At 38.9% G+C, this 17,559-nt stretch overlaps 1 protein-coding gene across 1 annotated transcript in view; it reads right to left on the bottom strand.

Annotated features, from left to right (window-relative positions):
- The window catches only part of LOC142149639 (uncharacterized), a 39,764-nt gene extending 37,310 nt beyond the window's left edge, over positions 1-2,454 (bottom strand). The window contains exon 1 of the mRNA XM_075204958.1: positions 2,419-2,454. Within this exon, the coding sequence (XP_075061059.1) occupies positions 2,419-2,454 (36 nt within the window). The remainder of the gene's footprint in view (positions 1-2,418) is intronic.
- Between the last annotated feature and the right edge of the window lie 15,105 nt (positions 2,455-17,559).

Genomic DNA, 17,559 nt, shown 5'->3' with positions numbered 1-17,559 from the left:
CAATAATCACTATATAATTTTAGGATTCAGGTCACTTCTTACTTTATATTCCATCTGACATCTTCTACTATAGTAAGGAGAATGTTTTCCATTAATTCCATATAATTAGCACTATGATAACAATTTTCATTACAGTGTAAAACACTTCTCTATATAGAGCAAAGCAAAAGACTTTTCTTGCTCAGTTTATTTATTTGGTCACACTCGTGGCCCCTTATGACTAATATGGGGGGAATCACTTATACAAATACATAGAATGTGGAGGAGATAACTTGGTAACTACCTGAGATTGAAATGATACATTATGAAATACTACATAATTATATTTTGGACATCTGAAGGGAAGTAGTTTGGACACACACTAATATACATCACTATTAAGTGGAATTTTCCGAGAATTTATAGGAAGATTAGAATATATAAAACACATTTTCAGAACATCATCTGATAAACAGGCTTTAATATTTATATTAATTCCCCCTTGGAGTCAATATCTGTAGTGTTCATAATATTATGTAATCATGTAATCAATGGTTGGCTCATGAAACCAATTGGCGTCAATCTTAAGTAATTGTGCAACAAATTCTGCTTTTTATTGTGGGAGAACTATATTATACCTGTCCTCACATATATATCTCATACAGTTTAATTGAAAACCCAGAAGTTCCATCAATATTTTTATACATATATTACAAATATAGGTTAATATTTAGTCATTCGTCCCCATCTATCATCAATTGTTCCCAGATGATAAAAAAGTATTCTCAGACTGTTTGTCTCCAGGTGATATTTAAATTAGGGTTTCATAAAATGTCAAAGTTTTCTTTAATGAAAGCATTTTTTTGTGTAAACTTCTTTGACTTGGAACAAAATAGAAACATTCCTAAGGTCACTTACTACAAAGGAAATATCTAATTAGGCCTCAGCAGGAGGTAAAATTTTCTAATTAGATCATCGCAGTTTCTAGCATCCTGTTATGTCAACAAATGGACCTTTTGTTTAGGATTCACCTATTGTCTATGTAGAGGGTGTGAGCAGAAAGACCTGATCTAAGTATCAGCAGTAAGGCTAGGTACACACTGCAGGGAAATTCTAATGATTAGCGATTTACCAAGGACAATAAAAAGTCCCAACCAACATGCTGATACATGTGTACATACTATATACGATTTATCTTCAGATCTGTGCTCTTCATCTGGTCCAAGAGCAGTGTAGTCATTTAGAGAATGTCAGTGTAAATGTATATGTGGTGTGTTATATAGGACATACTAGGAGTCAGAAGTCATTTTTTATTATTATAATTCCTCTTATTTAATTATTATTATTGTTATTATTCCATACGTATCATCTCAGTTTTCATGTCTATTAAGCACTTTTTTTATTATGTATAGAGGTCAACTTAGAAATTCATTTGTTTATGCAGCTGTTTGGATAGATTTTATTAATGTTAACCTTAATGATAACCTAGGCTGAAATACATATTTTATTGCTAATTCATTATTATACATCAGTTGAAAAATTACCAATATTTATAGTAACACGGTCCGAGCTCTCAGTCTCTCAGGGAAAATGATTCGGTTCTCATTGAAAGACACTGAACTTAATATTTAATGGGTTTGCAGACGTGTACTAAGGGAATATGAAATTGCCATAAAAGACACATGTCACATCTCAGACATGTGTGAGTGACAGCTGTCAATATAACGTTCAGGGATAACTGCAGCATCATTCAGTAATTACAGTGTTGGCTTCGCTTGACAAACTATTACACTAACATAATTAAAGTACACCAGGGAAACACATAAAGTACATTACATTTATCTGTCCGACAGAAAGGATGAGGTAAATATTAGATATAGATCTTTCATGGGATACAAAATGATATCATAGAAATATTTATATAGAAAGCCTACTGCATTCCCAGGTCCCAGCTGTAAGTGGTTATGGGACACCTATAGAGGATTATCACATTGTATACTGTCACAGCACATATACCAGCAGTACCATGTCACATTATAGTATTGTATATTGTACTCTGCTAGGTATCCTGGAACATGGGAACTCCGTAATAACCACATGTGAATCCTCTGACATGAGATACTGGCTTCATGTGTTGTTCTCATGGAGTGTTGGTTTTATTCATATTATGAACATACAGGTCTTATTTTCTGCTGATCTAATCTATGCTTCCAAAACAGGCTTTGCTATAACTTGTAATTATGTTTAAATAAAAGCTGCTGTCACAGCACGTTTATCATCATTTAACTGAAGCACAATAATCACAGTACATAAGAAGCAGCACTATAGCATAGACATATTATACAGGGATCATTCTCCCTGAAATCTCACATACAGTTTACAATCATCCTCTGGAGACTCGGCAGTAACATAGTAGAAGTAATGACGTAAATATCTCACTCTTATCAGCTCACTAGTTACAATGTCATAGGCCATAATACTAATGCCCTAGAGAGCACTACACACTGACATATTGGTGGAGAAAGAAGAGAAAGTAAGGCAGGCTGGTTACAATGTCATAGGACATAATACTAATGCCCTAGAGAGCACTACACACTGACATATTGGCAGAGAAAGAAGAGAAAGTAAGGCAGGCTGGTTACAATGTCATAGGACATAATACTAATGCCCTAGAGAGCACTACACACTGACATATTAGCAGAGAAAGAAGAGAAAGTAAGGCAGGCTTGTTACAATGCACAAGCAGCTGGCACATGCAGAGGAGATAGAGGGGGATGAACAAATCAATGTCTCTTCATGTGGATGTTACATGGTACAAGCCGGGCCCAATTCTTGTTTTATTCTCCTTCCCCCAGTCCCCTCTCCCTGCAGGATCCCTTGTGATGCTGGAAGCACTATCAGATGCAGGACATAAAAGTGGATACATATCTACACGTACAGAGCGATGACTGCAAATCTGCAACAGGATTAAATATGATCTGGATGTGACCAGTAAGAGCATCCGAGCACTGACCGGCTACTGTCATATGTCTTTGCTCCTGGCAGGATGAATTTGTAACCCAGTTTGAATTTACACTCTGCAGGATATCATGTAAGATCTTACAATCAGGCTCATTCTTAGATCCTTCAATGTTTGTTACCCTGTTTCTTAATAGCTATTGTTGATATCTGTTAATAGTCTTATGGTGCACTGTCACTTTCTGCTTCGTTAGCTGTTAATTTACAGCACACACCCAGAAACACTGTTGGTATCTGACGTTTATTTATCTGTCTCGCAAATTAATAATTTATAATCTTTCTGATCATATTTTCATTTAATTAAACCACAGAGCTAAAAAATTGAATTACGTGTCATTTAAGACATAACTGAATACTTAATTCACTATAAAGAAAAGGAAATCTATAGGGAATGTTCTATTTAATGAGCAACATATAGAGGGACACTTCACCTCTAAACTCATATGTGCTAAAGATGCTGCCGAGCAACCTTCCCCTAGTGGTGGAATAGAGGATTTACAACAGTTTAATGACAATCTGATTAATTAATAATGAATTTATAAAAGGGGACATTGTGCGTTATTATAATGGCATAAGGTCTCAAAATTAAAATTTAATTAAAAATTGATTTTGAATAATAATTCAGTGAACCCAGTGACTATAGACCTTATTGCAATGAATTTCAAGTGGAATCACATTGCTAGATTAATTTAAATAAATATAATAGCAGGATAACAAAATAACTTGACAAGGCACCAATCACCTGTCAATTTTATCTAGTGTACACAAAGCACCAGTAACTTTTTACAAACTCGTATTATGTTTTAATATTTCACTTGCAAATGTTATTAAATGGTCAGAACATAGAATATTTTTAATAGAATAAATAATGGAAAATTGTTTTTTTTTTGTCTGTAAAGCAGTGCTCCAATTAGAATTCTTTTCTACTCTTTGTTCTTGAATCATGGCTAAATAAATTCTGGGGAGAACTTCTTAGTTAGTGGACGATAAATATATGTGAGATGATTTATCAGTCCACACCTTAAATTTTATATCTAGTCTCAAAATAATAATTAACAAAAACCCTATATTACCAATTAGTTCAATAGAATGAACCAATTAACTTGAAATTTGTGTTTGTGCTTTTAAGAGAACGAAAAAAACACATATTACATAACAAGAGACATGGTTTTAGTACATTTCCATTATTGCACAATTCATGAACAAAACAACATGTTATATAACTGTTACGTGATCTTCATTTTACAATCGCCGAATAAGACCAAAGAAATATTGGCTCCAAATAAGGTCAAGATGACCTGTCCAAAAGAACATGTCGCTTTAATTATAGAGACTTAGAGTGCCAGCAGTGATGTAAGCTGGGAAGGTGTGTTTGTAATAAGGGGTAACATCTTTATAAAAGTGTGTCTTAATCAAATATAGATTGTCAATTGGCATTTTGAGACCCTGAGCGTATGTCTGCTTCGTCCAGTTTGGTTGTATCTATGCATAATATCTTTAAACTATAGAAATATTATATTTTGGAAGCCTGCTCATCTCATTTATTATTTAAAGAGAAGAAAAGAGAAAATCTTATACAATAGGTTGCTTGGAAATATTAAAAAATAGATTATATACATAATACACTAGGCGGTACAGAATTTGTCTTTGGTGCAGATGCCTTTTCTCTCTATCTATAGATGAGTAAACCACAAACATCTGTCTCGCATTCACTTTTACAAAAAAAGGCTATTACCAGCACCAAGGATTGGTACCAGAGCTAACACTCTTTGGAAGCCTTCAGCTACCCCCAAACATACAAAAATGCAATCAAAACTCAATGTATCCAAATGTACTATCATTGAAACATTACTTGCAAAAATATAGCATTATAAACAGAAAGACTTTTTGAGATGTGAATGATTCTAAGAACAAAGCCAGAATGTTAATAAATGTAATTTAATTTGACAATAATTAGTCACAATGCTTATTGGTAAAATGGTTATTAGACTTTGACATACTGGAATAGTAAAAATATACTTAAAATTAAACAGAAATAAAACACCAGAATGCAGAATTGGACTCAAATACTTTGTGGCATAATCTGTGGCATATCAAAAGGTTAGAGCAATTGTACAAATTCTCAGGTGAAATATTGATACCCAAAATGACAGATTAAACAGGTAACAATGTAACATATACAGTGTCCAATCCAAAAGGCTCAGGATATTTTTTCATTTTCAATGCATGAGACAGAAAAAACATCAAGTATCCATATTTAGTATTACACAAATCAGCTGTACAAATAAACTAGTTACCCATCAACAAAAATCACATCTGTGACCTTCCTATTGGGTCTCATTGCCTCTGATATTTCCAGCCTCTGCATAGCATTGATTATTCTCACCAATACAATATTCTTTATATGATCTATCAACCTTTGTAGTTTTCTGTACCTGCACTTTTCAAGTACAATAACTAATCCTTTTACTTGTCTCTGCAGCATCTCTGTGGTGTTCTAAATGTCTTACTTACAATATCTTGACTATACTTGGAAGGTCAAATTTTACAGAGACATTTTTGTCTTCTTCTCTATACCAAGTAAGTAATTTATGAGTAGGACAGCAGTATATTACAGAACTCTGCAAGGGCTGCCCTATTGTTATTGTGTGATTGTGTACTGCAGCTTTACTTCAAAACACTTAGAACATCCCAGAGGGAACATACTCCCAAGTCCCTTTGTCAGACCACTCAAGTCTTCTTTGACTTGTAATATGGCCTTGATGTTACATAAAGCATTTCCCACAATGAAAAAATAAAAGTTATAAATCCCCTGTATGGATATTTTTTGATACATAGAGATAATATGTTTATGATACATATGCTACATTCAGATCCTCAGGGTGGCTCTTGTGTATGATTCCTTTGATGAGTGACAAGTGCAATTAAACACTTGCTGTATTCAGACCATTTAAATAGTTTCTTTCCAGTATGAATCCTCTTATGTGCAACTATAATTTAATTCTCAGTTAAACACTTGCTACACTCAAATCATTTAAATGGTTTCTCTCCTGTGTGAATCCTCTGATGTACAACAAGACTTGACTTGTGGGCAAAACAATTAATACATTCAGAGCATTTAAATGAATTACACTAACAAATATGATCCATTCATTGGGCAAAGTTTTTATTTTTGTTTACATTGCCACACAAACATACACACTTAAAACAAAACTGTGAAGGCTTATCTGTACACTCACACAAGGCAAAAATGTCTAATATATCACCATAGGTGACGACGTACACACTACTTATTCACTATTACATTAGGTAAATTATATATCTTGTTGTAGGCGGTACTTCTGTGAACAAAGTTCACAATAATCACGCTACAGAAGAAAAAGTGTTCAAAATGAGGCAGGAAATTATGTGACAGCAACTTAAAGAAGGATGGTCCTGTCCAATATTAGAATTGTATACATGATAAAGAGGCCACTGAGTGTGTGCATATATTATGAGAGCACAGTCGTGCCCTTATATTAAGGTTACATCTAAAAAAAGTCATTTTGCCATAGGGAATTTGTGAGAGGGGGGCATGGTGTTTGAGGGTCTACATTTTAAAAAGTATTAAAGCTATTAAACTGAAATTTGGCATGCGAATGGAGAACTGTCCACAGGTGGCGCATGTGAAATTTCAGAAAAAAAGAATAAAAAATGACAATTTAGGAACAATCCAAAGTTCAAAATCTGTCCGTTTTTTTTCTACTTCCTGTTTCGCAAAAGTCACTGCTTTTCTGTTTTTTTGGGGGGAGCGTAACTCAGTGTACAGTGCATTTAAAGACACGCGGTAAGTTTTGTTAGAAAGCTATTAGGGCTGAGCAGTGCCGTTGAGGGTTCACAAGTTTGAGAAAGTTAGAGTTTTTTTATAATTTGCTAAAACATGCCCCATTTGAAAGATATGGGATTTCAGAAAATGTCATAATGTTGCGCATGTCAGATAGAGTCTTGTACTGGGTGTACTGAAAATGGCTTCACTTGAGAGCACAAACATGGCTGACTGACCCTCTCGCTTAGAAATTTTCTTCTGTGAGCAGAAGAATTTAGCCATATTTATTGGGTACAGGGGGGCTGGTTGGTGTTTTGGGGCTGAGGGGGGCACACTACACTAGTATTAGCCCTGGCACTGCTCTCATTTCACAGTTTATTAATCTTTCCGAGCGGGGCCAGAGCTGCGTGATACCGTTTAAACTTGAAATTTGAAAGTGCTCGGTATGTAGCAAACCTGACTGGCCTAATGTCATGGTGATGCTGTACTTACCCATTCTGGGCTTCAAGCTGCGGATAAGCTGGAGAAGGAGCAGCTGCTTTCACAGGTGTCCATGAGAGTCTCATGGAGGACAGCGGCAGGGGGAGCGGATGCCAGTGGCAGCGAATGACAGGAACAATGGATGACAGGGGCAGCGGATGACAGTGGTAGTGAATGGCAAGGGGAGGACATGGGGAGCGGATGACAGTGGCAGCAGATGACAAGGGGAGGACAGGGGGAGCGGATGAGAGGGGCAACTGATAACAGCGGCAGAGGATGACAGGGGCAGCATATGACAGGGGCAGCGGATGACAGGGGCAGAAGATGACAGGGGCAGTGGATGACAAGGTTAGGACAGGAGGAGCGGATGACAGGTTGAGTGGAGGACAGGGAGAGTGGATGATAAGGGCAGCGGGTGACATCGGGAGCGCATGACAGATTGAGCGGAGGAGAGTGGCAGCGGATGACAGCGGCAGCATATGACAAGTGGAGAACAGGGAGAGCGAATGACAGGGACAATGGATGACAGGGGCAGCGGATGACAGCGGAAGCGAATGGCAAGGGGAAGACATGGGGAGCGGAAGACAGCAGCAGCAGATGACAGGGGGAGCGGATTACAGCAGCAGAAGATGACAAGGGGAGGACAGGGGGATCGGATGACAGGTTGAGTGGATGAGAGGGGGAGGACATGGGGAGCGGATGACAGGTTGAGTGGATGAGAGGGGCAACAAATGACAGCGGCAATGGATGACAGGGGCAGCATATGACAGGGGCAGCTGATGACGGGGCAGCGGATGACAAGGTTAGGACAGGGGGAGCAGATGACAGGTTGAGCGGAGGACAGGGAGAGTGGATGATAAGGGCAGCAGATGACATCGGAAGCGCATGACAGGTTGAGCGGAGGAGAGTGGCAGCAGATGACAATGGCAGCGTATGAGAGGGGTAGAACAGGGGGAGCGGATGGCAGGTACAAAGGATGACAGGGGCAGCGGATGCCGGCAGCAGTGGATGGTAAGGGGATTAGTGGATGACATGTTAAGTGAATGAGAGGGGGAGTAAATGACAGGGAGAGCGGATGACAGCGGCAGCAGATGACAAGGGGAGGAGAGGGGGAGCAGATGACAAGGGCAACGGATGACAGCGGCAGCAAATTAAAGGGGCAGCATATGACAGGGGCAGCGGATGACAAGGTTAGGACAGGGGGAGCGGATGAGAGAGTCAATGGATCACAGCAACAGCGGATTAGAGGTGTAGCATATGACAGGAGCAGCAGATGACAGCAGCAGCAGATGACAAGGGGAGGAGAGGGGGACCGGATGAGAGGGGCAACGGATGACAGTGGCAATGGATGACAGGGGCAGCGGATGACACGGGGAGGACAGAGGTTGCGGATGACAGGGGAGTGGATGACAGGGGCAGCAGATGACAAGGGGAGGATAAAAGAAAAAGCGTGAGGTCCCCTCTATTCACTATTAACCCTAGTGCTGCCAGCCCACTACTGATACCGTGAAAATCGGGTAAAAAAATTTGCGTGGAGTTCCCCCGATTTTCACCAGCACTAGGCAAACCAGCCGGGGTTGGAGGCACTAGAGCAGTGGGACACGCAGCATGGGTCCCCCTGCCATAATGACTAACCAACCCGAGGCTGTTCAGCGCTGGGCTGGATTCCCTAGGGAGTGGGGTCCGCCGAAAAAAATGAGCGGGCCCCCCGCTAGGGACACCCAGCCCACTGTTGATAGCACTAGGACTCTTCCTACACCCCTGGGCGGTGGGTGTAGGGTAATAACGGTGCATATATGGTTAAAAAACAAACAGACGCCATTTTGTTTTATGGAACTACAAGTCCCAGCCAGCCAAGTTGCCCTAAAGAGTGTAGGCATGCTGCTACTTGTATAACTACAAGCACCAGCATACCCACGGCAGCCAGTGCCAACATGCCCTGATACCCAGGGCTGGCTGGGACCTGTAGTTCCACAAAACAAAATGTCAAATAAACCACCACTGCCTTGTTAACATCATTAACATTTATTAAAAATAATAAACCCACAATAAACACAGCAAACACCCTCATTTACACCATAGTTTTTTATTAAAAATAATAAATTCTCAAAATACTCACCAAAATTTGTAGAACCAAACGTCCTGGCTTGCCCCAGTCCCAAAGTTATTTATACTTCAAAATGTCCTGGCTTGTAATTGTCCAAAACAAATTTGTAATTTCAAATGTCCTGGCTTGCCCCTGTCCCAAAGTAATTTATACTTCCAAAAGTCCATGCTTGTAATCTGTTCATTTCTTTGTCCAGGGCGGACCCATTGTTGATTGAAGTTCAGTTCTTCACCCAGGGGGGGGCATATTTGTAATTCCCACGATTGTTTGCTACTATAGTCTCTCTGTGCTGTGAAGGGGTCAGAGAATGACTCTATGTTTTGTGCAGAGGTCAGAGGATGGCTCTATATATTGTCCAGGAGTCAGTTGATGGCTCTATGTATTGTGCAGGGTCAGAGGATGGCTCTATGTATTGTGCAGGTTCAGAGGATGGCTCTATATATTGTCAAGTGTCAGAGGAAAGCTCTATATAATGCGAAGGGGTCAGAGGATAGCTGTATGTATTGTGCAGGAATCAGAGGATGACTCTCTGTGTTGTGCAGGAGTCAGAGGATGGCTCTATGTAATATGCAGGGGTCAGAAGAAGGCTTTATGTATTGTGCAGGGGTCAGAGGAAGGCTCTATGTAATGTGGAGGGATCAGAGGATAGCTCTATGTATTGTGCAGGGGTCAGAGGATGACCTCTGTGTTGTACAGGGACCAAAGGATGGCTCTCTGTATAGTGCAGGGACCAGAGGATGGCTCTATGTGTTGTCCAGGGCTCATAGAAAGGCTCTATGTAATGTGGAGGGGTCAGAGGATGGCTCTATGTAATGTGGAGGGGTCAGAGGAAGGCTCTATGTATTGTGCAGGGGCCAGAGGATGGCTCTCTGTGTTGTGCAGAGTCAGAGGATGGCTCTCTGTGTTGTGCAGGGTCAGAATATGGCTCTCTGTGTTGTGCAGGTTCAGAGGATGGCTCTCTGTGTTGTGCAGGGTCAAAGGATGGCTCTCTGTGTTGTGCAGGGTCAGAGGATGGCTCTCTGTGTTTTGCATGGCCAGAGGAAGGCTCCTTGTGTTGTTTATGGATAAGTGAAGGCGCTACCTATTGTGCAGCGGTCAGATGAAAATTATTTTTATGATAGGATTCTCTATCATGAGTAGGGGTCATTAGAAGATTTTTTGTGTGGTGCAGGTCTCACTTAAAGGCTCCATTTTGTACAGAGATCGGAGAATGCTTTTTGTATTGTGAAGCTGTCACTGGCGGAGCAGAGGTTGGAATGTGAGAGAATAGATGGTGAGTTTGGTGGCATGTGAGGGAAAAGCTGATAGACATGGGGTAACGTGAGCGAAAAGCTGTTGGTTATGAGGTGGCATGTGATATAATAGCTGGTGTGCAGGGCTGATATTAGAAGCTTATGGTCAGGGAGTGGCATGTGAGAGAAAATCTAGTTGATAGGTGGTGACATATAAAAAAAGTAGCTGATCAGCAAGGGCCCATATGTGTGAAAGGCTGATGAGCAGGAGATGGCATGTGAGAAAAATGGGTGTCATGTTAGAGAACCTGGTTGGCAGTGGGAGGGGCATATAATAATTTAGGGGGCAGGGTGGCATGTGATAGAGAATTGTTGGTGGGCAGAGGGTGGGTGATTTCACATTTAGATACATAGATTTTGAAAATGATCAATATTTTTACTTAACAAAAAGCCATGAAATGCCATAGACATAAAACCTTACGGTTTAACATGTCCGATTAAGGTTCCTTACACACCATCTAAAATAGGGGTCAGGGAACTTTTTTACCTTTTACCCCCAAATATATTTAGATACGTCGACGTTACTCCCTTTAATTGATACGAAGGAAATCATATATTATTTATTCTTGGAATTCAAAATTGTATGGAATCTATTCAAAATTTCTTTGAAAGCTTCAACTTCAAAACTTCAAGTTTTGTAGAAATGATGTTGCTTCATTTTTAATACAAGAGCATCAACATTGGGGCACTGATGTCAGAGCAATTTGGATACAGTCTTCAGCGTCCAAATGATTTATCTGCTTTGTTTTTATGTTCGTTAGAGTGGAAAATCCTTGTTCGTAAAGATAGGTTGTTGCAAAAGGCACCAACTTTTTGACTGCCTCCTCATGTGCAATTTTGATGCCTTTGCAGCTGTTGACATCCAAAAATATGACAGATCTGCTTTGTTTTCAAATGCAATACGTGCTTCATTATTGCATCACAGCTCAAGAAGTGCCTCTGCCAACCCTTGAGGATCTTCTGGTACAACAGTAATTTCACATTTAAAGGGGTCTACAATCCAACTGACAGCATGTGAATCGGCAGCATTACCCCAAGGATTTTCATTTTTACCCCATTTGGGGTAATTTACCCCTGTTCCCTGACCACTGATCTAAAATGTAAGAAAACTATTGAAACTCTTCCACTCAAACTCCAAAAAGCAATGAAATTACGATGATTAAGGCAGAAGCCTTAATGGACGTGTTCCTTGAGCAATACAGACATGATATGTCATCACACCCTTGAGTCAATATACTATCTGTAGTACTCATAATATTATTATACACAGAACATATATAACACAAATTGCACAAGAGTACTGGTAGATAATATATAGATATATTACACACATGATACCGCAGTTCTAATAGAAAAAATATAGATATATTGTATACGTGATAACACAGTACTGATAGAGAATATATAGATATAATACACCCATGATACTACAGTTCTGATAGAAAATATATATTTTTGCCAAACTATACTTATTATCATGTATACAATGGTTGGCTCATAAAACTATTTGGGCCTTAATCTTAACTAATTGTGCAACAAAAGTTGACTTTTATGATTATGGGATAACTAAATTATTCCTGTCCTTTCATATATGACGCATACATTTTAGGTGTAAATCTAGAAATGTCCGTAAATATGCTTTTGAATATATTACAAATGTACAATAATATTTGTAATGGTTCATGTATATCTATCTACACTGCAACCATAGGAGAAAGCAGATAAATATAATGTACAGTGTGTTATCAGAATATGTAAAATGCAACACATGTAAAACCAGCTTTGTTTTACAATACAATATTCACTAATAGATAATACAATGTACAGAATATATATAATGCACGGTAGTGTACCCTAATAATTATAATGGTGTTAGATTGCAATAATAACTATATAAACATTGTTAAGACAAAAACACATCCCATATTTATTACAATACAATATCTATAGCATAATATCTTGAACCTAATCTTAATTGTACAACAACATTTTGCTTATAACATTATGGAAGCACACATTTATAACAATACAATATCTACAACATAATATCCACAAATGTGTGTGTATATATCAGTATATTCTTATACATAACATAATTACCTTACTCTGAAGATTTCTCCTTCTATCTCTTTCCCTCCTGATCATTCTTACTGTTCCATCCTTCCAGCTCTCCAGCCACCAACTCACTAACACTGGGCTGATACTGCCTATTTATAGTCATTCCTCCCCATCTCTCTTCAATAGGTCCCGGGATGACCAGAAGGTTCTCAGACTGTTTGTCTCCAGGTCTCTCATGTAAATCTCACTGACATGTAAATGAGATATAAACATTCCTAAGGTCACTTACTACAAAGGAAAATTCTAATTAGATCTTGGTAGGTGGTAAAATCTTGCATTCTAATTAGATTATCCCAGTCTCTGACATCCTGTTATGGACCTTTTGTTTAGGACTTGTCTATTGTTTTGGCAGAGAGTGTGAGCAGAAAGATCTGTTCTAAGTATCATCAGTAACTATGATATCAATGTTATTCATAATTAAAAATAAACTATAGTAAAATATATAAGTAAATTATATATAACAAATTCATTTATAAAGGCAAATTATTAAGGATATTCATCGAAATTAAGCCAGAATGATAGATATCACAGAACCTTATTTAAAACTATCAAATCTATTTTACACAATAAAAAACTAATTTTCAATTGTTATAAAACAGATGATAGCACCCTCATGAACATGATTAAAAAAATGTATGTATACACTTGTCAGATCAAGCCAATAATAATGATAATGTATAAGATAAGTTAATGTCCCCTAAGTCCTTTTGCAATGTCATTCATGGGATCCGGGATCATAAGGAGACAGTCAGTATAAAGGTGAGTAATGTTTCAAACCCTTCAATTACCAGTGTTCTGCCTTAAAATAACAGGGAAAAATAGACTCACCATACATATCAAATTCCTCAGATCTTATGTCCCTCCTGGTACCGTGAGCTGACACAGCTCAAATGCTGAAAGCAGAGATCTACTTCTGAAAATAATGTGATCAATTGTTCCTTATGGAGACTGTAGTAAGAACCTGACACGTTTCTGTGCTGTTAGACCTCCAGCAGAGGGATGAATCCAGATGTAACAGTCTAATGGGCATATTCACTTGACGGCGGGATCGCCGAAAATCCTGCGCTCAAAAAATATTATCGCTATTACGGTAATCCTGCGCAGGGAAAACCGTTAATACAGTAATTTACTCGCTGGATTTCAGCTAGCAGCTAAGGGAGCTGCGAGCTGAAATCCAGCGAGATATTACCGTATTAACAGTAATATTTTTTGAGCGCAGGATTTTTGGCAATCCTGCCGTCAATTGAATATGCCCCTAAGTATTTATATGTGATGTATTCAATCACAACTGATCACTAATCACCTGTACAAACAGAAAGATTAATGTCCAAATATGTAAGGATTACTATAAGCCTCTATGATATTTAAGATATAAAATTTAGAACATATATTAGTATTAGATTTTTTTTTCTATATACAGTATGTATCAATGTATCTGACTTGTTTCTACCATCAAAGTATCAGCACTATCATGGAGTGAGATTGCAGTCACTCACACAATACAGACATTGAATGTCATCACATCCTGTGGTTAGCTGCAGATTCAGCACTATCATGGAGTCAGATTGCTGTCACTCACACAATACAGACATGGTATGTCATCACATCCTGTGGTTAGCTGCAGATTCAGCACTATCATGGAGTCAGATTGCTGTAACTCACACAATACAGACATGGTATGTCATCACATCCTGTGGTTAGCTGCAGATTCAGCACTATCATGGAGTTAGATTGCTGTCACTCACACAATACAGACATGGTATGTAATCACATCCTGCGGTTAGCTGCAGATTCAGCACTATCATGGAGTGAGATTGCAGTCACTCACACAATACAGACATTGTATGTCATCACATCCTGTGGTTAGCTGCAGATTCAGCACTATCATGGAGTCAGATTGCTGTCACTCACACAATACAGACATGGTATGTCATCACATCCTGTGGTTAGCTGCAGATTCAGCACTATCATGGAGTGAGATTGCTGTCACTCACACAATACAGACATAGTGTCATCACATTCTGTGGGTAGCTGCAGATTCAGCACTATCATGGAGTCAGATTGCTGTCACTCACACAATACAGACATGGTGCTATCACATCCTGTGGTTAGCTGCAGATTCAGCACTATCATGGAGTGAGATTGCTGTCACTCACACAATACAGACATGGTATGTCATCACATCCTGCGGTTATCTGCAGATTCAGCACTATCATGTAGTGAGATTGCTGTCACTCACACAATACAGACATGGTATGTCATCACATCCTGTGGTTAGCTGCAGATTCAGCACTATCATGGAGTCAGATTGCTGTCACTCACACAATACAGACATGGTATGTCATCACATCCTGTGGTTAGCTGCAGATTCAGCACTATCATGGAGTCAGATTGCTGTAACTCACACAATACAGACATGGTATGTCATCACATCCTGTGGTTAGCTGCAGATTCAGCACTATCATGGAGTCAGATTGCTGTCACTCACACAATACAGACATGGTATGTCATCACATCCTGTGGTTAGCTGCAGATTCAGCACTATCATCATCATCATCATCATCATCATTTATTTATATAGCGCCACTAATTCCGCAGCGCTGTACAGAGAACTCATTCACATCAGTCCCTGCCCCATTGGGGCTTACAGTCTAAATTCCCTAATACACACACACACACAGACAGAGACACACAGACATAGACAGACACACAGACTAGGGTCAATTTGTTAGCAGCCAATTAACCTACCAGTATGTTTTTTTGGAGTGTGGGAGGAAACCGGAGCACCCGGAGGAAACCCACGCAAACACGGGGAGAACATACAAACTCCTTACAGATAAGGCCATGGTCGGGAATTGAACTCATGACCCCAGTGCTATAAGGCAGATGTGCTAACCACTACGCCACCGTGCTGCCCCATGGAGTGAGATTGCTGTCACTCACACAATACAGACATGGTATGTCATCACTTCCTGTGGTTAGCTGCAGATTCAGCACTATCATGGAGTTAGATTGCTGTCACTCACACAATACAGACATGGTATGTCATCACATCCTGTGGTTAGCTGCAGATTCAGCACTATCATGGAGTCAGATTGCTGTCATTCACAAAATGGTGGAGCTGCTAATTCACAGATTTGTGTGATCACTGGAATACACACATACAGTACTATTACATGATCTTAGTTTAGCTTTTTCGTAGTTTAGGGCCTGGGTGTTTTAGAAAGAGACAGTACAGCAACTTCATACTTCAGACTTATCTGCATAGCTACACTGCAGATGTCCGATTGCATTAGGATGTTGACTTGAAGTAAGTTCGACTATTGACATGTCAGTAGATTTTAACGTCGGCGCGACCTGTCTGACTTGTAATTTAAAGCAACAATGTCGGGTTAAGTGTTTAAACACTTAACCTGTGTGCTTTAAATTACAAGTCAGATAGGTTGTGCTGACGTTAGAATCTACAGACTGACATAGTCAAAATTTCACAGGTCAATATTATGTATATGTAGATAATAGTTATGTTAACATTAAAAGAGTGTAAACATTATGAATGTGTCAACAATGTTATGTGTCAACAGTTTAGGTGTCAACATTTTAAATGTAAAGACATTTTTACGATGTTGACATAATTTTGTACGTAGACATTATCTCAGTTGACATTATGGTTTAGACATTTTACATTTCAAAATTTCTACAGTTTCATTGTAGACATTTCTACTACATCCCTCTAATTCATTTGCTGTATGTTAATAATGATAACTGGTCTTTGCAGTGTTTTCATCATTGGTTTTCATATTGTCAGTATCACACAACCCCCTGGGATCCATCTTCTAAAATGTAGCAGAGTGAACAATATTTATTGATACTGAAAAAACAACTTAGTTCCACAATCAAACACAGAGTCTTCACATGTATCATTATCAGTTTTTATTGAACATCAAGTGTTATAGAAACAGCTGCCAGTAACATACATGGTAAATACAGATATTGTGTGAACATGATCCTTCAGTCTATATACAGGTCAGCACTATCTGATTTGGATTCCTAAGAAATACATATGAAGGACCTCTACAAGTAGGTTGAGGAGCAATGTCTCCTTCTTGAGGCTTATTTAATAACATGGTGTTAAGAACAAGGCTGTGCTATAACAAATAGAAACCATATATCAGCTATTAGCAGTCTGATGTCATCAAAACAACAAATGTGATGATCTGATTGGTTGATATAGGATACAGCAACAAAGCCAGCAGTAGAAAGGTATGAGGGAAACAATAAGGAGATATAACAGAGACCAATAGGAGCACATGTATTGTGGAACAGGGCAGTGTGCAGTGTTAGTTTAGATATGTTCGGTAGTCATAGCTCTGCCTGTCATAAAAGGAATCCCATTACTGAGAAGAGCTGCCAGAACTCTCTTCTGTATAGAACGTTCTTTATTCTACTAGTCCCTGTACCTGCATGAGCAGAGCAGCTGTATATTACGAGCTCAGCAAGGGCTGCTTCATTGTCATTGTGTGATTGTGTACTGCAGCTCTAGATCATAACAGTTAGACAATCCCAGATGGAAAATGCCCCCAAGTCCCCTTGCCAGACCACTCTAGTCTTCTTTGACATATAAGATGGACTTGGTGTTATATATAACACTTTTCAGATAAAAAAAAACCTGCATATACTCTGTATGGATATTATGATAATACAAAAAGATAACTTGTTTATGATACATATGCTACATTCAGATCCCCAGGGTGACTCTTGTG

Source organism: Mixophyes fleayi, chromosome 4 (assembly GCF_038048845.1).
Source record: "Mixophyes fleayi isolate aMixFle1 chromosome 4, aMixFle1.hap1, whole genome shotgun sequence".
Lineage (NCBI taxonomy): Eukaryota > Metazoa > Chordata > Amphibia > Anura > Limnodynastidae > Mixophyes > Mixophyes fleayi.
Note: the sequence above shows the minus strand (reverse complement) of the source record. Positions and strands in the feature narration are given on the sequence as shown.